The sequence below is a fragment of the Mastomys coucha genome, unplaced genomic scaffold, assembly GCF_008632895.1.
Source record: "Mastomys coucha isolate ucsf_1 unplaced genomic scaffold, UCSF_Mcou_1 pScaffold11, whole genome shotgun sequence".
In the NCBI taxonomy this organism is placed as follows: domain Eukaryota; kingdom Metazoa; phylum Chordata; class Mammalia; order Rodentia; family Muridae; genus Mastomys; species Mastomys coucha.
Genome location: NW_022196893.1, coordinates 19799238 through 19821815, shown reverse-complemented (window position 1 = coordinate 19821815; position 22578 = coordinate 19799238). Strand labels below are relative to the sequence as shown.

Below are 22578 nucleotides of genomic sequence, written 5' to 3'. Positions count from 1 at the left end.
CCCCAAAACAGTCTCTCCTTGCCTGTACAGGTCATCTACATGAACATACATCATACACACTGCCTACATTCTCCCTCAACATACACATCATTGTGCCTGTTCCTGAACCGAGGTATGTCCCCCACCCCCGTGCTTAGCTTTAGCTAAGCCAAGTGTTTTCATTGCTGCATCCTGTGGCCTACTCCCTTTGCCTCTGGTGGTGCCACGTCCCACAATGTTTGCCTCATTCTTCTGAAGCCTCAGCTGGAGTTCAGACTCACTAGGGTCCCTAGGGCCCCTCCTAGCCTTAAAGGAGCCCAGCTGGACAGCATCGTGGCTTCACTGCTCAGCCATATCTGCCACCACTGGACCCTGTCATCTTCCAGATGTCCCCCTTGGGCCAAGGGCTGGATAAACTCTGCTCATCTGGAGCCTTGTGCTCACAGAAGCTAAAGGTCCAGCAAAGACTTCCCAGGCAAGACTGCAAAGGCCTTCAGACACATGCTGTTTCAAGAGCCACTCGGGAAGGCCAGCCATGAAGCTCTCTGCAAAGGCACCTGCCCTCCAGGGCTCCATGCCCAGCTCCTCTGAGACTGTTACTGCCTATCAGGCCTCCATGTTTGTCTTCAGCAGGCACCAGACGGAAAGCTGGGCTGCCCCACTCTCCTATGGATGGGACCAGTTTTCTTAATGCCTTCAAATGTGCCAGCTGAGGCCACAGCATCCTGCCCCGACACCTTGTGGTCAGCACTGGGGTGCTGTACACCTCACCAAGGCTTCCTCTTCTGGACTTGGACTTTCCTCACCACCTGTCGTGTCAAAGCTAGCACACACCTAGGAATCAAACGTGTGAGTTGTGGGGTTCAGCACCCTACGTGATCCCTCTTCCTTGGACTGGTACTAATCAGACATGTTTGTCCCTTGAGAACCAACCAAGCCAGTGTCCTTAGACCCTCACAAGGTACCTGGGAGACAGTGAGTTGCCTAGCTTTTCCAGCTTTTGGGTAAGGAACTGCATCCCACAGGCAGCTTCTCCTGATCCTTCGTGTTTCCAGATGTGTCTCACAGTTGCCTTGTGGAGTTGAAACACAGCTGGTTTCAGCTGGGGCTTGAACTGCCAGAGTCTTGAGTCTACAGATCACCTTGAGATGATGCGTTGCTCTACTGCATTTAAACAGGTCTTGGTTTTCCTCATAGTATGCTTTGTTTTGAAAAGCAGAGGCCTAGCATACCTTTCAAGAGATATTTTCTGAGGCAGCTGGTCCTCTCTACTGCCTAGGAAATGGCTTTCTTTTCATAGCATGTTATGGAACAAAACTCACATGGTAAGAACAAATCTCTCTAGAGATTGATTTGTTCTTACACATCATGCCCACATGGCCAGGATGAGCATAAGTAACATTTTTTTTCCTATTCCTCATGTCTGGGAGACGGCTACCATTTAGCTTAGGTTATCATAGATGGTTTTTGATTGTCCCTCAAGGGAGACATTACATGCAAGCATGGCTGTGTCTAGCCTTGAGCTGATGTGCACTGGGATATCTCCTGTCCAGGTCATAGCTGACCTTGTTTTGGTGAATAGGCTTGCACTTTTTCTAGCCTGCTATTGGTAGAAGCTATGTTGGTCTGACCATCCCTCCTCATGTGACCTATGCATTCACTTCTTACTCAGGTATCCAAGGTCCCAAGTAAGGCTTGTATTTCACTTCTGTAGAAACCCAGTTTCCACAAAGTGGCTGCAACATTTTGCGCCTACAACCCTGAGAATTGTGGGACATGATTGGTTTTGCCCTCTGATTGATCCGTGCTGGTACTTCGCTGTGGTTGTATTTTGCACTTCTTTATTTGTTAGAGCATTTGTGTCCCCACTATCAAACTCCTGATGTAAACAGCTTGCTCAGTTTAGCTCAGGCCTTCACAGACCATCAGTCCATCATGGCGGAGAGACTAGGTATGGAGCAGAACTACTAACTCCATGGTACGCAGGAAACAGAATAGAGCCCTAACAGGAAGGGTGGGACAAGCCATAGCCCTTGGAAGACAAGCCCCATTGACCTACTTCCTCCAGCCAAGTTCCACCTTCCATAGCTCCGTTTCCCAATATAATCTACTTACCTTTAACTCTAGGGATAAATCTCAGATGATAGAGTGCTTGCCTGGCTTGTACAAGATCCCTAGTGCTGTGGGTCAGCCATTCTGGGCCTCCCTTAACCCGCGGGAGAAATGGGGTCCTAGTCAGGTTGACAAGGCATAGGCGAAGAAATTATGGCAGAGACAACATATGGAAATGCAGGATCTGAATGTATTTTTTAAAAATGGCATCAGACTTTTACAGTCATTACAAAAGAAAAATGAGAAATCTGGCAGCTCAGCAGTTGATGTACATCTGAGGCCACCTGAAACACACTGGGTTTAAAGCAGCCACCTCTTCTGGACGGGCACTGCACCACCCCACCCCACCCCTGGGCCTAAGTGCTCTGGGCCCAGGGGTCTGCAGACTGCATGAGGCTCAAAGCTTGAATCTGAATGAATGAATCTAAGTCTAAGTCCTAGTCCATCTAAATTCTAGTAAGTTCGTGCACAAAGTAAAAACCAGGCTTACATAATATACAGAAAACAGGGCGAATGACAAAAGTCACATAGGCAGGTGAGGGTTACATCAAGGTCAGTAAGATCAGAGAGCTAGACAGAAGTCACATAGACAAGTGATGGTCACATCAAGGTTGGTAAGATCAGGCATCCAGGTGAGAAGCAGAAGAGCAGTGGTGCCCTGCCCGCTGGGGCTATTTTGGCAGTCCCAAGCTAAACTCTCTGGTATGTCTGTCTTCTGTGGGACTGCTCTGAGAATTCTAACTATGTTTACAGTAGCAATAGTGCCTGACCTCTGTTGCTAACTCTGAGGACACCTTGTCTGATAAGGCAGCTTCCTTGTGAGAAATTCCAGGCTAAGGACAGCTAGGTAATAAATTAGTATATACTGGAATGTTGTGTTGGCCAGGGAACAACACCCTTTTTTAGCCATTTCCTAATCATTTCTTGGGGTACCTTTATGCCTGAATAAGAAGGCATGTTGATGATTAGAAAGACTAATCTGGAACACAGGCTTTTAACCATGATATTGCAGACTTTACTGGAGTGCTCTAGGGTGCATAAGCCAAGAGCATGGTGTCACATGCCTCTAGTCCTAATACTGGAGTTTGTAGCCAGCCTAGGATATGTGAAATCTTATCTCAAAAAAAAAATGCGTTTGACTCCAGGAATTGGTTGAATCCTTTGTTAGATCCAAGTCCTGCTCTGTCTATTTCTGGTGATGCCATCCCAAACACAAGAGGTGTGCTTCACCACTGATGGTTCTTACCTGTCAAGCTGACAATCAAGATAACTGTCACCCCAGATGAGTGGCCATGCTCAGTGTAGCTTTCACTAAGTCTTTCCTCCATCTTTAAGTTGGGTTGGTGCCTTTTGGCTTTTGTCTATAGTAGTTTTTTTATATATACATTCTGTCACTTGGCAGATAAATGGGCTGGCAACTGTCCTCCCAATGGCTTGCCTTTAACCCCTTCTTAGTAATGTCCCTTCCTTTCTCCCCTCCTTCCTTCCTTCCTTTCTGTATTAGAGATGACTTGTGGTAGAAGCCTCTTTACCACAAAGCTACACCCCAGCGCACTACACATCATCTTTGTGATGAAGGTATATATTATCCATTTGTTTGCAAGCTTCCTCTGGTATGGCTAGTGCTTTGGTGTCCCTTCTAAAAAAAAAAAAAACTCTGCCTGCCCCAGGGACAAGAGAACCCTCCTGTTCTTCTTTCTTGAAGCCTATGACATTGGCTTGCACACTGTAGCTTGTTGACTCATTGGGAATGAGTGTGTGTATAGTTCAGGGCTTGGACTCATCTGTTCTCTGGTGTCCAGGTGCTTCAGCACTGCTATAAAAAACACAGCCTTCCTCCAGAGGGCTACGGCATCTCTGTCAAGAGTAGAGTCTCTGCAGGGGTGATGGTGCACACCTGTAATCCTAGCACTTGGGACATAAAGGTAGGAGAATTGACATGTGTTTCAGACTGACCAGGGTTACAGGGGCCCTGTCTTGATAAAAGGTGGGGGGCGGTAGGGGGATGGTTCAGTGGATAAAGTGCTCATTGTATTAGCGTGAGAATATGAGTTCAGATGTCTAGCACAAGATAAAGGTCAAGTGCCATGTCACAACATGCTGTAACCTCAGTACTAAGAGCAGAAAAGACAGAAGGATCCCCAGAGCTCACTGGCCAGTCCCCAGGTTCAGTCTCCAAAAAAAAAAAGAAAGAAAGAAAAGAAGAAGAAAAAGAAGATGGTGCAATAGATAGAAAAAGAAACCCTACATCAATCTCTATCCTCTGCACATGCCCACAAGAACACCTGTACTGGGGCGTGCGCACATACGCATGCGTGCATGCACACACACATGCACAGAGTAGACTCTTAACTGGACATGATAGTGTATGCCTGTAATCCCAGCGCTTGAGAAAGGCTGGGGCAGGAAGATTGCTGAGAAATTGAGGCCAGCCTGGGATATAAAGTAAACCCTGTCTCCAAAGAGAAACAAAACCAAACAACCTCTTGGATGAGCCCTGAATTTTGTTTCTTCTGCTCTTCGGTCTGTTTACCAATTTTATGCCAATTCCACATTGCCTTCATTTTTACTAACTATATTTTTAAATAGATTTTGTATAAGTTCCCCAATTTTATTCCTTTTTTCTTCAGTGAGTTTTGAATTTGCATGTAAAGTTCCAAAATCATACTGTCAATTTCAAAAGGACCTTAGAGGTTTTTATTGATATTGTATCAAATCTGTAGACCCCTTTAGGAAAAACTGACACCCCACAATGGAAACTTTGACTCTGTGTTGAGCTTACTTGAGTATTAGTTACTTGATATATGCAATATTTGGGGTATAGGCATTATTCATTGAATTTGTTCTTAGGTATATAGCTTCTAAGAGTGAATTACTGACCAAAAATACTAAGAAACTTTTAAAGCAAAGGTACAGCACACAATGTAACAGTATGTACATGCTGTATAACAAATTTAAATAAAAACAAGTGAGACATCACCAGGCCTCTCTGAATTTATCGTTTCTGGTATTTGTTCTGTCCAGGAGACTTAGTAACTATAGGGTTTCCCTGCTGCCAGGATCCTCATAGTTCCTAATTAGCACTTAGCATTAGAGTTGTAGTCCTGAAAATGTTACACAAATATATATTAGTATATATGTTAATGTGGCCTCATTTGAAATCCTGATTTATTTTCTTTACTTATTGACATATGTTGATTACATTTTATGAATAAATTTTGGATGCTTTAAAGAATGATATTTGTAATTTCACTGTCCAGTTGTTTGTGGCTTTAGCATAGAAAGTACAGTTGGCTGCGTGCTGGCGAGTCTGCTTCCTGGTTGGGGTAATTTCTAAATGTCTTTGCATCGCTAACCACCATGCCATCTGCAGCTTGTCCTCCTTTCTTGGTGGTCTCATGACTTCGTGCATGGCTCCAACATCCTAAGAGTGGACAAATAAGCACCAGGAGCTGGCCTGAATAACAAGCAGGTCTCTGCAGAGACACTGCCTAGAAGGAATGTTGCAGAGAAAGCCTGCAGGCTGCAATAAACGGCACCAGGGGGACAGAGGAGACCAAGAGTTCCAAAGGAAAAGTGAGAAGTTATGTCATGACCAGTAATGGGCAGTTTCAGCTGAGAGACTAAGGAGCTGTAACATTTTCTGAGAAGGGTCCCAGCCATGGTCCCAGCAGAGTCTCCTCATATGGAACCGTGTGCAAGGACCCCTTCCTCACAGTATCCCAGCTCTCTTGCTTTCTCCTCTTTCCTTCCTCCCTTCCTTATTGTAGTTTGACACAACTCCACTTTCACTCTGACAACTTTCATATGTAGTATTGGCTGTGGGACACATGGAGCTATTTAATTTTACATATTGCTAGGAACTGGCTTTTGACTTTAGCTATGAGCATGTCTGAGTTTATCCTACATTCATCTTACCATGGTTGTCCATTATCCTTCCCTAATATTTATTATGTTTTCCACTCCATTCCCCTTCTTGACCAGCTCACCTGTAACCCTGTCTAATTTAATTGTATCTGGAAAAAAAATAATGCAGTGGTTTGGGGTACTATCTTCTCAACCATTTCTAACTTTCATTAACAGTGGTTTCTTTGGTCTTGCTGTGACAAACAAACACTGATCAAAAGCAAGTTCAGGAGGAAAGGCTTTATTTGGCTCACACTTCCAGGCCATAGTCCATCACTGGAGGAAGTCAGGACAGGAACTCAAGCAGGAACTTGAAAGCAGAAACCATGAAGGAATACTGCTTGCTTTCTCTCTTCAACTCATGTTTAACTAGCTTTCTTACATAGACCAGGACCACTTGTGTAGGGAATAGCACTGCCCACAGTGGGCAGCTCACCTCCCTGCACCAATTAATAATCAAGACAATGTCCCACAGACATACCCACACGCCAGTCTGATCTAGGCAATCTTTCAGTTGAGTTTCTCCTCACAAATGACTCTAGGCTGTGTAAAGTTGACAGAGATAACTAAGACCCTAAGTTATTTGGACTCTGGTCTCCTGAAAAAATGCATTAGTGTGGGGCTTCACTTCCTTTAAGCAGACTTGTTACTGATCAGAAACCAATTGCCTGTGTGACTTCACTATATGACCTTTGTTCTGAACTGCCTCATTGATTAACTTTTGTAAATATTCCATTCAGAGCAAATAACATGAATGTCCTTGTGAGCGTTGTAAATAGGGTCATATTTGTCTATGGCCTTTTAGAAATGTGTGTGTTTCTTTTTGTCATCTCGCTCTGTCAGTTGCTAAGCATGATCAGTATCTCTGGGCACATGCCAGTTTCTTCCAACAAGTCTGTTCGTTCTCACCTTATATTTGTTAGTCATGAACTTACTTTGATTAGAATTTTTCTTGTGTTTCTCTTTTATCTTTCTCTAATCTCACACCTTTAGACCAGTGTTCTCAACCTTTCCAAATGCTACGACCCTTTAATATTTTGCTAGTTATGAATCATAATCTAAATGCCTGATATGCAGGATATCTGCTATGTGATTTCTGTAGAAATCATGACCCACAGGTTGAGAACTTCTGCATTAGACATTTCTCTGTGTAAAATAAATCCAACATTTGCAGCATATTTCAACCTATGCATTTACATTTACATATCAAGCTGAGCTCTGCTGAAAGCCAGTGCTGAAGAACACACAGCTTCAGGACAGTGTAGCCTCAGACAGCACATGCTGACTTCTCCACAGGTCAGGGTCAGACTGGCCATGGCTGCTAGTCGGCCTCCCGAGGTAGGCCGTCAAAGGACAGAGATATTTGAGTGCTGTGGCCTGTTGGGATACCGTGCTACAGCAACAATTATATTCATTTGTCCTTGTGTCCATCCTGAAGCTGTGTGGGAGGGGAGTACACACATGCACAGGTGTGGGGGGAGGGGGGCTGCTAGAGCCACTGGGGCAAGATGGCCATGACCTCCAACCCTGATCTCACCTATTTCCCTTCATGTACCTGCCCTTGGTCTCTTTCTTTCTCTGATGTTTACACTGTTTCTTTTTTGAGAGAGGGTCCTATGTAACTAAGTCTGGATTCAAACTCTCCACACTGCAAAGAATAACCTTCGACTTCTGGTCCCTTTGTCTCCTGGAATGGTAGGATTGTAGGCATGCATAACCTTGTTCAGTTTCTGCAAAGCGGGGAATTGAACCCAGGGCTTTGTGCATGCTGGGCAAGCACTCTAACAACGGAGCCAGGTCTCCAGAACCCTCTCTTTCATTTCAGTGTTTTTCCTTCTGGTTTAGAGGTTCTTAAGTCTGTCACTGATGTTCTAGTAGTACCTGAAAAATCCTACTTACCAAATTCCAACACAAGAAAAGTTGTGCTTTTGCCTCCTACCAGGTAGCCTAATAGCCTTGAGGCATAAAGAAGTTCCTCTGATAGAATTGTTGAGGGGCGGGGCTCTGCAATGCCTCTTACACCACAGAGACAGCACTGTCATTATCCAGTCTGTGCCTGCCTCTGTCCCTCTTGCCTTCTGTGTGGGTCCATGTGTCTCGGACTTACAGAGTAGAATGCTTTTATTTGGCTCAGGCAGCATCACCCAGTGAGGTTCTGGCATGCTCAAGTGACTGAATGGTCTCCAATTGTGTTTCTCACCTGTACCACACAGACAGGCAACGGCTGCCTGCTCTCAACCTACCCTCTGCACATTGGGCCTACGGAGCCCCGCCTGCTTTCAGAGAGCCAGCACTCGCAGGGTGGCCAGGACTGTTCAGTGAGTAAAGGTACCTGCCATCCATCGTGGTGACCTGGGTTCAATCACTAGAACCTCACAGTAGAGGGAGAAAACTGTCTACTAGTTGTCTTCTGACATCCACACATGTGCCATGGCACTTGTGCCCATATGTGTGCATGCTAAATAAAAGTAAAAAAAAAAAAATTAAGAGAAAATCAACAACACTGTTATCGTTCCTTCCTATGGTAAGTTGTCAGGCTGTCAACCTTCCAGTAATCCATTCATCCAAGGATGTGGCTTACTCATTCATCCTGGATTGTTTTGGGCTTCTATAAACTGTTCACTGAACCAGGTTGTGATGGCATATGCCTTAATCCCAGCACTCAGAAACAGAAGCAGGCGAAGCTCTGTGAGTTCAAGACCAGCCTGGATTACATAGTGAGTTCCAGGCCAGCCAGAGCTACTAAGTGAGAAACTGTCTCAAAAACAAACCACAACCAACACTACACTGTCAACACTGGTCAATTAAAACCTCTTTAAATCTTGCCCCCCAACACCCCCTTGTCTCTATCACTTGGACTTCCGGCTAGCCTCTGCTAACCTTTCCCAGTGGCTGCACAGGATCCCCTTCCCCATTGTTTGAGCTGCCTGGTTTCTGTGTTGCCTTTTGAATGATTCTTTGTTTCCCTTCCTGTTGTTCTAATAGCCACAGTTTAGAAGTTCTGCCTTTGAGGGCTGGGGGTGTCGCTTAATTGGCAGTTCTTGCCTAGCCCTGCGTGCAGTGTTAGCCTCAATCCCTGGCAACAGATAAACCCCAGGAGATTGAGGCAGGAGGATTAGAAGTTCACAGTCACCTTCAGCTTTGTAAAAAGTTCAGAGACAGCCTAGGATACAGGAAACCCTGTGTCAAAAGAGTACTACTAGGACTTGTGCTTTAGTATAATTACTGGGTTGTTGGTTGGGTTATAGCTTAGTGGATAGAAGACTTAACCAGTGGCATGTAGGAGTTCCATATCTGACCACACACATGCACGCCCACATCTATTCATCACACACATACCTACCCTGTGGTCATCTTCAAGGTTTATTTTCTCTCGTGGAACTTGGGACTCAAGTTCTGTGTCTGATTGTCTGGGGATTCTAATTGTCTTCCCCGGCTTGTTCTGTCAGCAGTATCTACCAGAACTTGCTCATATTTTACTGTGAACTGTTTTCTTTATCAAATTATTAGTAGAGATCGTTTGCATTCCTTCTTGGATGCGGGTTCACCCTTCACAGAGCAAAGTCTGCTCCACTCATACCAGAGCCACCTCAGGCGTCTACCTCTCCCCCAGCCAGATAAGACTGTCTTGCAAATCCGCAGACGGGTTGACTTGGCTTCCCCTTTTCTAAGGATCTCTCCTTCAGTTCTTCTCAGGATCAAGGACAAGGGTGAGGCAAGGTGGAGAAACCCTTTGTGGTTTCTGCTTCACTGGGGCAGGGATCTCTTTACTCCAGAGGATGATTTTCTGTCTCCCGCACCCCAGGAGACCTTGTAGCTGACCTCCTTTGGCAAAGCCTCAGAACTGAGACCTCGGGGTCTCTCTCCTCTTGCTCTTTCTGCCTGCAGGGCCCTCCTTGCTTTCTGCTCTGTCGGCTCCCCCCGTGACTTTACAGCGTTGCTTCTCCTATCTTCTGCCGCACATTTGTTTGGCTTGGAGGCCACTTATATGGATGCCTCCCTAAGCCCAGGCACCTGCCTCCTTAAGTATGTCTTTCCAGCCTCTACTAAGTAAGGTCCTGTCTGGTGGTGTTCCCCTCTGCACTCCCTCCCTTTGGAAAGCCTAGGCCCCCTGGGTGGCTAAGGCAATTTGCCCTGCCATGGCTCCTTGGCTTGGAGCTAGCTAGGCTGTTCTTGTTTCCTGACCCTGTCCAAGAGGACACACACTTTACAAAGTGCAAAGCTCCTGGCACTGAGCTGCCACCTTTGGCTTTGTTCCTGGTCACCTCCTGGCCTGGCATCCAAAGGTCAGTGGCTTGGGCCACACATAGGACAGGGACTTGGCCCAAGCCAACCCCAACTCCATGGGCTCTCTGAACAGCTGCACAATAACAGCCATTGGGTACCCTTGCTTTCATCGCTCAGTCCCCTGTGCCCACCTCCACCTTGGTCATGCCAGGACTCAGCATTCATATCCACCCAGGGCAGGAAGGTCTGGGGTTTCAAAGGTCCTATTCAGGTGTCCTGGAACAGCCTGGACACTAGGTCTACCCTGGGCACCACACCTACAGGAAGACAGTAGATGGGCAATGATCTGGAAGAAAGACTAGAAGGAAAAGGCCGGTTTCAGGACCAGTAGGAAACTTCTCTGGGAAGGCAAGCCTTTTAGAGATGGGAAGACGTTGCAGTCCTCTTGCATTCACTGAGCCCTAGACTCGACCCTCTCTGATGCCCTGCTGCCTTGGCCTCCCAGGTAGAACTCTGGCAGTGGTGTCTAGCTTCCTACCCAAGTGGGAATGGTGCCTCCAGTTCTGTTCCAAGCCCGGCCCTACAGTAGCACAGGGACTCAGTCTACCTATTCCTCCCAGCTTGGGACTGTCTATGCCTTGGTGTTGTTCAATGCGAGGCAGGTATGGAGGGACAAAATGGAGTCACTCACAGCCCTTGTGCTCTCTACCCTGGATTCCGCCCCCACCCCTCACCCCCATCTCATCACCCCTACCCCCACCCCCGCCACACACACACACTCCTTGGCTACTGTTTGTCTGGGTTTTCTGAAAGCTAGTAAAGGCGGGGTGGCATCCACAAAGAGAGTACGGTTGGGAGCCTGCTGGTACTGGGCTTCAGTTCTGTGGGTAGTGAAGGTGTGAAGTGAGTGTGCCTTTTTTCACTCTGCCCTTAGAATCACTATCTCAAGGGCCCGAGGAGTCTGACGGTTGGGCTGGTGGGCGTGGTTTAAGGGTATAATGGCTGTGGTCTCAGGATGCGATGAGTGTAGACAGTAAATCGGTGTTTCACACTCACCGGGGCAGAAAGGAGTGGCGCAGGAGACGTAGTTCTCCACTGCTGGCACTGTTCAGAGCAAGTGAGTGGGGTGGAGAGGTAGGGACGGGACAATGGTACTTCAGGCAGCCCAACGGTGGAAACAGTGGCTGTGGCCGCGGATGTTAGGGCGTTGGGGATGGAAGGAGGAGGAGCTGTAGGGCGGGTCAGTGGGTTGCGGGAGTGATGGTCAATAGTTCCGGAGGAGGGCGTGGGATTGTGCTGCGGAGGTGAGGCAGTGGGCGGGGCAACGTGTTGTGAGAGCAGGAATGAGACGGTGGGTGGCGACAGAGCTGTGTGAACAGTGGCATGGGGCAGTGAACGGACACTGGGATGGGGGAATGAGAACAAGGGGATGGGTTGGGGCAGTGGACGTGGAGCAGGGGGAAACAGTGGGTTGGGGCCGTGGGTAGTGGGAACTCAGCAGTGGGCGCAGCAGTGGGAAGGGCACCGGGTGGGGGGTTGCTCCTCATCGGGCCAGTGGGGCGGGTCTCAGCACCCCTTTCCTCGCAGGGCGTCCGTGTGATCTCCAAGCGCCGTGCCTAGTTTGCTGTGGCTTCCGCCCCGCCCCGCCCTGGCCCTGCAAGCATCTCCCTGCGCCTCGATACCGCAGGGCGCCTTCTGCTGCTGCTGGGGCGGTGGGCGGCCAGGCATCTGGAGGAGCCCATGACGAAGACCAGGATGAGAACGAAGACCGGACCGAGATGCCCCCAGATCATGGCGTCTCTGCGGGAACCGACACATAGACGAAGGACCTTGTATACAGAGCTATTTTACAGAAATTGCGATTGGCACCATGGTATTTCTTGTGGAGCCTCACCCTCTCCTGTGCCCGCACCCCGTCCTCCTCCTCAGTCCCTGGGCAGACATTCATAAGCCCGTTATCTCTAACCCCACGGTGACTCTAGCCAAAAAAACAGAGGAGAGACCCTTCTCTGACACCTATGACAATCTCTCCTCTCTGAGGGTCGCCCCTTTGCTGCTGGGTGTCTCCCACTTGGGAGAGTCCCTAGCAGGACACTCATTCATTTATTCAACAAGTCTGGCTGTGCGGGTCCCCATGTATGGGTGCTAGGTAAGGGGATATGAACAGGATGCCCACCTTTGGGGTAGATCCCTCAGATTCTATTACAGGACAGTTTTGGAGCCTTCTGGTGTTCAAGGAACCAGACGCCTATGGACACCCAAGCATGGGAAAAGCCCCAAGTCCTCCCTGCACCCAGGCTGGAGTGCCTAACTGCTGGCACGTGTCCAAGCTGGGGGTTCCCGACAGTGAACAGAGCCAGGTCTTGGGAACACTGAAGGTTTGTTAGTGTGTGAATGTGTACCCTAAAAGTTCATGTCCTGGAATTTGGTTCCTGGTGCAGCATCACTGAGAGAGAAACCTCTGCCAGGGCCTTTGTGAACAGATTAATCCTCTCATGGATTATTAAGTTGTCTTCAATATGGCTTTGTTATAAAGGCAAGTTCCCTCGGGTACACTTGTTCAGTCTGCATGACAGTCCACATGACACAGCACAAAGCCTTCAGACACAGCAAACACTCAGCATTAGATGCTAGCTAGCCCCATTCTCTCTAACTCTCCTGCCTCCAGAACCATGAGCCAAATAAAATTCTGATCTCTATACATTTCCAATGTGTGACATTTTGTTGGGAAGGAGAGCCCTTGTCCCTAACCTGGAGAGAGGGTGGCAAAGTACAGAAGTGAGGGGTCCTTTAGTCCTCTAATGCTCTTTCTCTCTCTATGCCCTATCCTTGCTTCAGGAGGTTCACCTAGGGTCCCTTGAAGTCCCTTCTTCATGGCACTTGGATGATATATTCAGAGCAGCAGATGTGTCACCTGGCTGATAAGCCTGGTCTGAGTCGGCCATAAAGTCTTAACAAGAGTGGACTCACAGGGGTCTCCGTCTTTCTCTTTACTCCTGTGAAACTGCCTTTGAGATCATTATAAGGCCTCCACCTAAGCCACAGCAGTTCTCACTGGAACCCCGGTCACACAGCTACAGGAGGGCTCAGGATAGCAAGGCCTTTCAGAGCTGGCTTTCCTAGTTGCTTCAGTCCCACCCCCTGCCAAACCACATTTCCATATGGAGTCTGTATTGGACTTTGTCTGTCTGGGACTGTGGCCACAGGCAAGCAGGGCTGCTCCCTCCCTGTTTTCTTGTCTCAACGACAGGGCCCTGTATAGTTCCATCAGTGACCACAGAGGTTCCCACCCACCAAGTGCTGGTCTGACCCAGATGATTAAAGGCCTGGTCTATGTACTGGACTGGCAGGAGGATGGAGTCCCTAGACATGGGTGAGGCCAGACAGTCGGCCCTAGCTGTGGCCTCTGCTTCTGTCCCACAAGCCTGAGCGCCCCCCACTTGGCATGCTTCTTGGATTCGCTCCTGACACAGATTTCTATGTTCTCCCCTGGTCTGCTGCCCTCCACCTTTAGGATGCCTGTGGAACAACCATCAAGTGCTGAGACATGTCCAGCATCCTGAGATTACTGAGGTCCGCCTTTCTCCATGCCTTCTATGTTCCCCTTCACCTGTAGCCTCCCAGGGTCAGAGGTGGGAGCGGGGAGTCCCTGTCCTGCCCAGGAAGAAGCTGGGCATAGGGCCTTGGGCTGAGAGGGCCTTTGGGGTGAGAGATGTAACCAACTTAGTGCCAGCTACACCATCCAAAGGTGGGACAGATCTGACTTTTTTTTTAAAAAAAGATTTATTTCATTATATGTAAGTACACTATAGCTGTCTTCAGACACTCCAGAAGAGGGTGTCTGATCTTGTTAGGGATGGTTGTGAGCCACCATGTGGTTGCTGGGATTTGAACTCAGGTCCTTCGGAAGAGCAGTCGGTGCTCTTTACCCACTGAGCCATCTCTCCAGCCCCAGATCTGACTTTTTCTTTTTTTTTTTTCTTTTTCTTTTTTTTTTGGTTTTTCAAGACAGGGTTTCTCTGTGTGGTCCTGAGTGTCTTGAACTCCCTTTCCCTGCCTTCTGAGTGCTGGGACTATAAAGGTATGTGGTGCCACCACACCTGGCCAGACCTGACTTTTATTTTCCCATATGACTTGGCACCTAGCAGAAAGCCAGGGTCTCTATTTTCTAGGGAGAGTCCGTTTTAGTCTAGGTACGGTCTGTTCCTTGTCGACCGAGTCTTTGTAGGCCGGCATCCAGCACAAGGTTCCCTGAATGTCAGGTTTCCTCCCCACCTCTGTGGATGTTCCCTGGCCATGTAGGAGCTGACCCACCTAAAAGGGGGTTCATGCACACTCACCTTCTTGAGAAGCCTTTCCGCTTCGAACCAGCCCGTGAATTTACAGCCTCACACTTCTGACAGGAGTGTTGTTTTCTCATGCTGTTATACAAGAAGAGCCATGCAAAAACAGTCACGGAGCTCTTAGATTGGAAGATGAGCTCTTTAGAGGAGAGGCAGGGTTGGTCTCTCTATATGCTTAGTCATATGGCCTGACTCCTTAACAGCACAGAACAAATGTTCAATTGATTTTCACTGAGCAGATAAGCCATCTGGGAGCTTCGAGGAGCAACACATAGAGGCCACAGGGGAAGAAGGCACTGAAGACTTCAGGGGCCAGCCTGCACTATTTTCTAAATGACCACTGAGTCTTAGGCCTTGGGCTAGTACCCCTATAAGTCAAGAAGTTAGGGGAGGGATGAAGGTCTATCACACTGAATGGCTAGATAAAGGGTGAGTCCAGAGGCCTCTCAGAGACCCACATCTCAGCCTTTGTGGGATTCTAGGAGAGAATCCCAACAGACAGAAATATTCAAAATTTTGCTTCATAAGTATCCATATGTAAGCACTATCTACATGTGCTTTTTTTTTTTTTTTTCTGTTTTGTTTTTCGAGATGGGGTTTCTCTGCATATCCCTGGCTATCCTGGAATTCACTCTGTAGACCAGGCTGGCCTCGAACTCAGAAATCCCAAGTGCTGGAATTAAAGGTATGCACCACCACAGCCCAGCTAAAACTTTTATTTGAAAATACTTTCTAAGTTTTATAAAAATAATAACAATAATAATGATTAAGACTATCAAGTAGGCCAGGCGGTGGTGGCGCATGCCTTTAATCCCAGCACTTGGGAGGCAGAGGCAGGTGGATTTCTGAGTTCGAGGCCAGCCTGGTCTACAGAGTGAGTTCCAGGACAGCCAGGGCTATACAGAAAAACCCTGTCTCGAAAACCAAAAAAAAAAAAAAAAAAGCTTAATGAAAAATGCTTTGGATAAAAAAGGATTGTGTTTGGTAAAATAAAGATTATTCCAAAATAGAAATGAATGAGAATGATGTTAGAAGATTTTAAGTTATCAAATTTTAAATTTTATTTTTAAAATAATTTTATCATTTATGTGTACATGTGTATGTCTATGCATGAGGAGGTCAGAGGGGTGTCAGATCCCCTGGAGCTGGAGTTACAGATGGTTGTAAGCTGCCTGATTTGGGTGCTTGGAACTGAACTCATGTTCTGTGCAAGAACAATATGTACTCTTAACTACTGAGCCATCTCTCCATCCCTAAATATTTTGGTTTTGATCATGTGCATATGTACTGTCTGCTTGTGGGTTTGTGCCTGGGAGTGGAGAACGCCCTGGATGAATCATATTGTTGACAGGGACACAGCCATGAATGACAAGGACAGAGCCATCAACCTATGGGGATTTGGCAAAGCCACTCACCCTGTGGACCAGGCTTGGAAAACAAAGCCTTCCTCGTCTGGTCCAAGCATGAGTGTTATGGACAGTTGATGAGTGTGTACAGAAACGAGCCCCTTCTGCTTCCTCTTGGATGTTTACAGTACTCACTGCAGACACCTCCTGCTAGCTAGCTGGTCCCCGCTGGGCTAGACACAACAAGAACACTGAGGTTCCTGGCAGGAGTAGGTACTGCTCCTCCTTGACCCCAGCTCTCCTGTGCTGTTGTGTGTCCTTTCTTCATGGTTCCAGGACACAAGCTGGGCAGGTTGCAACATGATTGTGAGACATCCAAGATGGACACTGGAAAGCAAACTCAGGTCTTCTGCAAGAGTTCATGCTCTTAACCACTGAACAATCTCCGTGGCTGCAGGTTATTAAATTTCTTTTATGACCAAAATCATTAGCCCTAAGACAAAACTAATGTTTCCTCTGTTTAAAACAATGAGACTTTTCTTTATTAAAGTTTCACATTCATATATCTGTAATTTTGCTACTGTTATGAATTGTAGTGAAAATGTTTTGGAGCAGGGATAGAGTTTGCCAAAGAGGTTGCAACTCACAGGCTGAGAACTCCTGGACTAAAGGCTCGCATCAATACCTGGGGCTTCTTTGTGGCTTCTTATTTTTCTTTCTTTTTCCAGTCTGGTTCGACAGAGATGGCACTGAAGTAGTTGGCCAGTACAGTCTCGGGCTCAACTCCAGGTCTCAGCAGACAGAGGTGTGTGGGAAGAGTTAATGCCATGGACAAACAACATCATGGTGGAGGCTCTGAGGAAAACTCAGGCCTGTGTGATAGGAGCAGGGGGCAATGTCCTTTATTGTGAGCAGTCCACAGCACAGACCTGCAGCCTAGCTCTGAATCCTGATGGAAGGAAACTAGGTGGGTAGGGGTGTGTGCAGGCATACACACAATTTACATTGCCAACAAGGGAAGGATCTTGCTAATGTGTAAGGTAGAGGATATAGGGTAAGTGAGAAGAGACATGTTTAGTTAAGGGGTGCCCATTATAAAGGAGAAGGTGCCTCTAAACCTTGTCATTTTCCTATAGGGGAGAATTAGAATGCCTTTCACTCTCCCAGATCCAGGCACTTGTAGAGTCTGTTAGAGGGTGTCTTAGTCAGGGTTTCTATTCCTGCACAAACATGACCAAGAAGCAAGTTGGGGAGGGAAGGATTTATTCAGCTTACACTTCCCCACTGCTATTTATCACCAAAGGAAGTCAGGACTGGAACTCAAGCAGGTCAGGAAGCAGGAGTTGATGCAGAGGCCATGGAGGGATGTTCCTTACTGGCTTGCTTCCCCTGGCTTGCTCAGCTTGCTCTCTTATGAAATCCAAGAAGCCTAGGGATAGCACCACCCATAATGACCCCTCCCACCCTTGACCACTAATTGAGAAAATGCCTTTCAGCTGGATCTCATGGAGGCATTTCCTCAAGGGAGGCTCCTTTCTCTGTGATAGCTCCAGCTTGTGTCAAGTTGACACACAAAACCAGCCAGTACAGAGGGTCATAGGTTCACTGACAGGTACCCCTTTCCTCTACAGCAATTGTAACACTGAAGGACTAAAGAAACTGCTCCCAGTGGGTAGTGGACCTCTCCTGCTCCACCCCTAGCCCAAAGCCTAACACTGATGACAGACTGGTTGCAGTCCTTGTCCAAAGGCCTTCTTACTAGAAAGTACCTGGGACTCTTGACAACTGTCTGCAGCAGGACAAAGGCTGGAGGGACAGCTCCTCGATGCCTCCTGTAGAGTTCTGAGATCTGTTCAGAGGCCTCCACTCAGGAGAAGCCAGGATTCCTGACTCTGCTTCAGAGAAATCCAAGACCAGACATCGACTTTAAAGTTACATCTCAAAGGGTTGCTAAGAGCCGGGCAGTGGTGGCAGACGCCTATAATCCCAGCACTTGGGAGGCAGAGGCAGGTGGATTTCTGAGTTCGAGGCCAGCCTGGTCTACAGAGTGAGTTCCAGGACAGCCAGGGCTATACAGAGAAACCCTGTCTGGAAAAGCCAAAAAGAAAAAAAGAAAAAAGAAGGAAAGAAGAAACAGAGGGGGGGAGAAGAAAGAGGGAGAGAGAGAGAGGAAGGGGAGAGAGTATGTGTGAGAGAAGAGAGAAAGAGAGAGGGGAAGGCCAGAGTGTGTGTGAGAGAGGGAGAAAGAAGAGAAAAAAGAGAAGAGAAGAGAAGAGAAGAGAAGAGAGAAGAGGAGGGGAGAAGAGAGGAGAGGAGAGGAGAGGAGAGGAGAGGAGAGGAGAGGAGAGGAGAGGAGAAGATTCACTTCCAAGTATGCAAGCGGGCTGGTGAGCTGAGGAAATCCCCCAAAGCATCCATCTGGCTACAAGTAGATGGTCCCTCAACTTTTGTATTTTGCAGCCTTTGTTTCAGGCACACTTTGTTGGTTGGACGATGCCAGGGTGAGGAAGGCCTCCCTGCAAGTTGGGTTATTTCACATGTTAATTTTTTTTTTTTTTTGAGGGGGAATTCTCCACTGAGACATGGTCACTCTGTAGCCTTGTTTGTCCTGGAACTCAATATGTAAAGCAGGCTGGTCTCTAACAGTGATCCTCCTGTCTCTGTTTCCCAAGTGTTAGAATTAACGGTCTGTGCTAACCACACCCATCCCCCCACCCCCAGCTTGATGTCACTTTTTTTTCAACTCTAGAGGAGGAGAAGCCAGGAAGAGCCTGGGCCTTTGATCAGAACACCTGGGAGATGGCACCTCAACCCATCATCGGAACAAAGGGTTTCCAAAGTACAGGCAGGAAGGCCAAGGAATCCTGTCTTGGCACCGTGGGAAGAGCTGCTGGGCAAAAACCCCAAGGAGAGCTCCTGGGCCCCAGCCTCCGGCCCAGGGAGCCAGGCTGGCTAGGCCGGAGAGTAAAGAACCAAAAACAAGGAGCGGTCGGTCAGGCTGTGTCCTGGTGCTGACAGGCAAGTGGAGCGAAGACACATCCTGCCAAGTGGAGCTTTGCGAAGATGCCACCTGGAGAGGCCTGGGGAGGGTGGGAAGGGCACAGAAACCCGGAGCTTCTGGGAGTCCGAGCTGTAGAGCTGGCAGAAGGTGAGAGCTTTAGCCTCAGTCTTCAGGCGGGATGGAGGACCACGTCCTGTGAGCCTGCCCCTGGCCCAGCCCCCAGCCTCTTCTGGAGTCCTCCTGAAACAATACAGCGTCCAAATAGAATTCTGGTTATTTTAATGGCGGTTTTAAACTGCTGCTTATCATGTTGAAAGTTAATAGATTGGAATTGCTTCTTTTTTCTAAAGCTCTGCCCTGATTCCGTTTAAACCTTGCTTTGTAAGGCTGAGGCTCCTTTGGCGTGAATCCCTGGTCCTCTACCCAGCAAACCGCCCCTTACCCGCGCCACGTAAATAAATGACAGTAAGCTTATTTTCGCGTTTCATTGGCGCCAAGGATGTGTAAGGACAAGACACAAAGATCATGGAGCACATGTAGAGGCGGTGGGGTTGTGAGTTTCACAGGTCGAGAAGCAGACCCAAGGACTGGGCCTAGGAGAGAGCAGAGAGGTGGGAGCTGTTCTCTGGCTGTGGGTGGAGCCTCGCGTGGGCACAGGGCCTGGAGGTTGCAGGGCCACATGCAGGATGGAAGAACTGGCTTTGAGGAGCGAGAAATGGTGGCTCAGTGAGAGTCTAAGCCACTGCGATGTGGGGGAGGGGAGGGAGGCGAGGTACTCCTGGCCTGGAACAAGGTGAAATGACCTTAGAGAAGGGCATCTGGGATGGAGTGAATTAGATCACCTGCCTCCCTGCGAAACCATGGTTAGCAGTCTTGGGCAGGTGCATCTTAGCTCCAAGCAGAAGGGTCCCCTAGGGGACCAGCCAGGAGCTGGCACAAACATGCCCCTAGCCCCACTCTTCCCAAATGGAGGTCTGGTTTCCACCGTGTCCCTGTCCCCCGGGCCTACTGGAGCAGGTTCACAGTTCCCCTGGGGCAGCAGTGCACAGGTGGAGACCAGCAGCAGCTGCAGGGCGGTTCCTGCGACCTGAGACTCATCCCCGGAGCATAGAGGAGGTGACTGTCGTGGGGGAGCAGACAGGGCTTGGCTCCTGAACCCTCTGAGCCAGGGAAAGGGGTCACATCTGCTATGGGGGAAGGGCAAAGTCTCCCCTGGGCCTCAACCTTCGTGTGATTAAGGGAGCCAGCCAAGAATACAACCTCAGGGCTTAGGGCCAGGTGAAAGTTAGGAGCCTGATTTCTGCCTCAAGTTCCCAGGACCAGAGCATCTGATAACCCCCTGCTGATACCCCACCACCCCAGCTTCTTCACTAGGGAAGAAGGGCCTCCTACTACATAGAGCCCATTCAGACACTCAGAGAAACTGCCTGCTCACCTGTCTTCTTCATTGTTTACTCAGACTTGCCGGGTGACCCATGGAGTTTTGCAGGCCTCTGAGCTTGGGCTTCCTGGCGACTCACATCGGAGTCCTCTGGTCCCCATACCTGAAGGAGTTAGGTCTCTTGCATCTGTCTATGTGCAGAGCACTAAAGTCTACCCCCAGCAAGCTCCTCTTGCTTTTTCCCAGATAATTCAGCACCGCTGAACAAACGAGCACCTCCTCACTAGCATGCACTTGCATATGCAAGGAGCATATAACTACATTGCCTCAGGTCTGTTTCTAGACCACCTCTTGTTTTCTGCTGATCCTTACGCCTGTCATTTTCCCTTCACCACACATCATCACAAACAAGGCAGGATGAGACCTGCCATTATCTTTTAAAGACAGGATCACACTGTGAATCTCTGACTGGCATAAAACTTACTGTGGATAGCTAACTACAAATTTGGGGTGTTCCTTCTGCCTCTGAGCGCTGGGATTGCAGGCTCAACGCCCACCATGGCAGCCTCCTAGCTCAGATCTGGTGTTTGCCTTAGTCAGTGTTCTATTGCTGTGAAGAGACACCATGGCCCAGGCAATTCTTATAAAAGAAAGCATTTAATTGGGGCTTGCTTATAGTTTCAGAGGCTTAGTCCATTATCCTCATGGAGGGGAGCCTTCAGGTAGGCATGGTAGCTGAGAGAGCAGCGTCCAGAGCAGCGGGCAGCAGGAACAGAGAGACTCTGGACCTGGCTTAGGCTTTGAAACATCAAAGCCCTCCCCGAGTGACACACTTCCTCCAACAAAGCCACACCCCCTAATTCGTCTGAAGTAGTGCCTTAATAACTAAGCGTTCAAATTGTGAGTTTTTAAGGTCACTCTTATTCAAACCATCACAATTTTAGTTTTTCTAGTTCTGTTCCTTCCGTGTACATTTTAGAATCAGTTTGTCTAAGACAGTTTTCGCTAAAGATACTACTAGAGACAAGCATGGTGATATACACATAGCACTTGGAAAGCAGAGACAGGAAGCAGGAGCATTATGAGTTCAAGGCCAGCCTCACCTATGTGTCAAAGTCCTGTCTAGCCTGTGCTACATGAGAGCTGTATCAAAACAAAACAAACAAATCCTGCTACATTTGTGTTATCTTATGTTAGTACCTTGTGTTAGAAAGATGACTTAATAGGTAGAGTGACCTGAGATCCATCTCCAAACCCACATATAGATGGGAGGAGGGAATTGACATTATGAAGTTGTCCCCTGACAGCCACATGGGCACCAAGGCACATGTACCCACACACATGCATCATGCATACACACAATAAGCAATTTTAAGAAAAATCTTGATGGAATTTTGACAGCTTTGTGTTAAATATATAAGTCACCCATTTTGAGCATCTTTACTCTTTTGCCTTCAGATCTCCTGAACTATAGATTCTATTTGTGGAAGTTTTCTTTGATCTTTAAAAATAAAGCACTCAGCATTTTGTAGTTACCTAGGGTTTCCTTTTCCCTATAGTGGTTGGTTCTCAACCTTCCTAATGCTATTAAACCTTTAATACAGTTCTTCATGTTGTGGTGACCCTCAACCATAAAATTATTTTGTTCCTACTTCCTAACTACGATTTTGCTACTGTTATGAATCATAACATAGATATCTGATATGCAGGATCTGGGACAAGTGACCCTCAAAGAGGTCTCGACCCACAGGTTGAGAACTACCGCTACAACAAAAACCAACCACTTCTGTGTTTGTGATGCATAAGAAGAGATGACAGGAAGATACAGGGGACTTACAGAACCAGGGCAATTCATAAAGATCAAGAGTGTATCTAGATGCTAGATTTTAAACAGGCTAAAAATAAAATTGAGAAAACAGTCTATTTTCAACACCATCAAAAATAATACAATACATTGAAGAAAGTGTAACAACAGTAGAACAAGGGCGGCAAGCTTAAACACAAAACCAAGTAGCAAGCCTGGGGATGGAGCTCAACTGGTAGAGTGCCTCGCATGCAGGAAGCCCTAGGTTTGTTCCCAGCACTACCTAAAAACAGATATAGTGGTGCGCTCCTACTATCCCAGTACTTACAGAAAGGTAGAGATCAGAAGTTCAAAGTCATCTTCAGGTATCAAGTTGGAGGCCAGCGTGGGCTACACAAAAACACAAAATGCTGTTTATAAACAAATAAATGCCATATAGCATTTTCAGGGGATGTTAAAGTTCTAAATCAATGGAGAAA

The 22578-nt window shown here is 47.7% G+C and overlaps 1 protein-coding gene across 1 annotated transcript in view; it reads left to right on the top strand.

Annotated features, from left to right (window-relative positions):
- The window catches only part of Ttll8 (tubulin tyrosine ligase like 8), a 71484-nt gene extending 58559 nt beyond the window's left edge, over nucleotides 1-12925 (top strand). The window contains exon 14 of the mRNA XM_031352341.1: nucleotides 11812-12925. Within this exon, the coding sequence (XP_031208201.1) occupies nucleotides 11812-11844 (33 nt within the window). The 3' untranslated portion in view covers nucleotides 11845-12925. The remainder of the gene's footprint in view (nucleotides 1-11811) is intronic.
- The last annotated feature ends 9653 nt before the right edge of the window (nucleotides 12926-22578 follow it).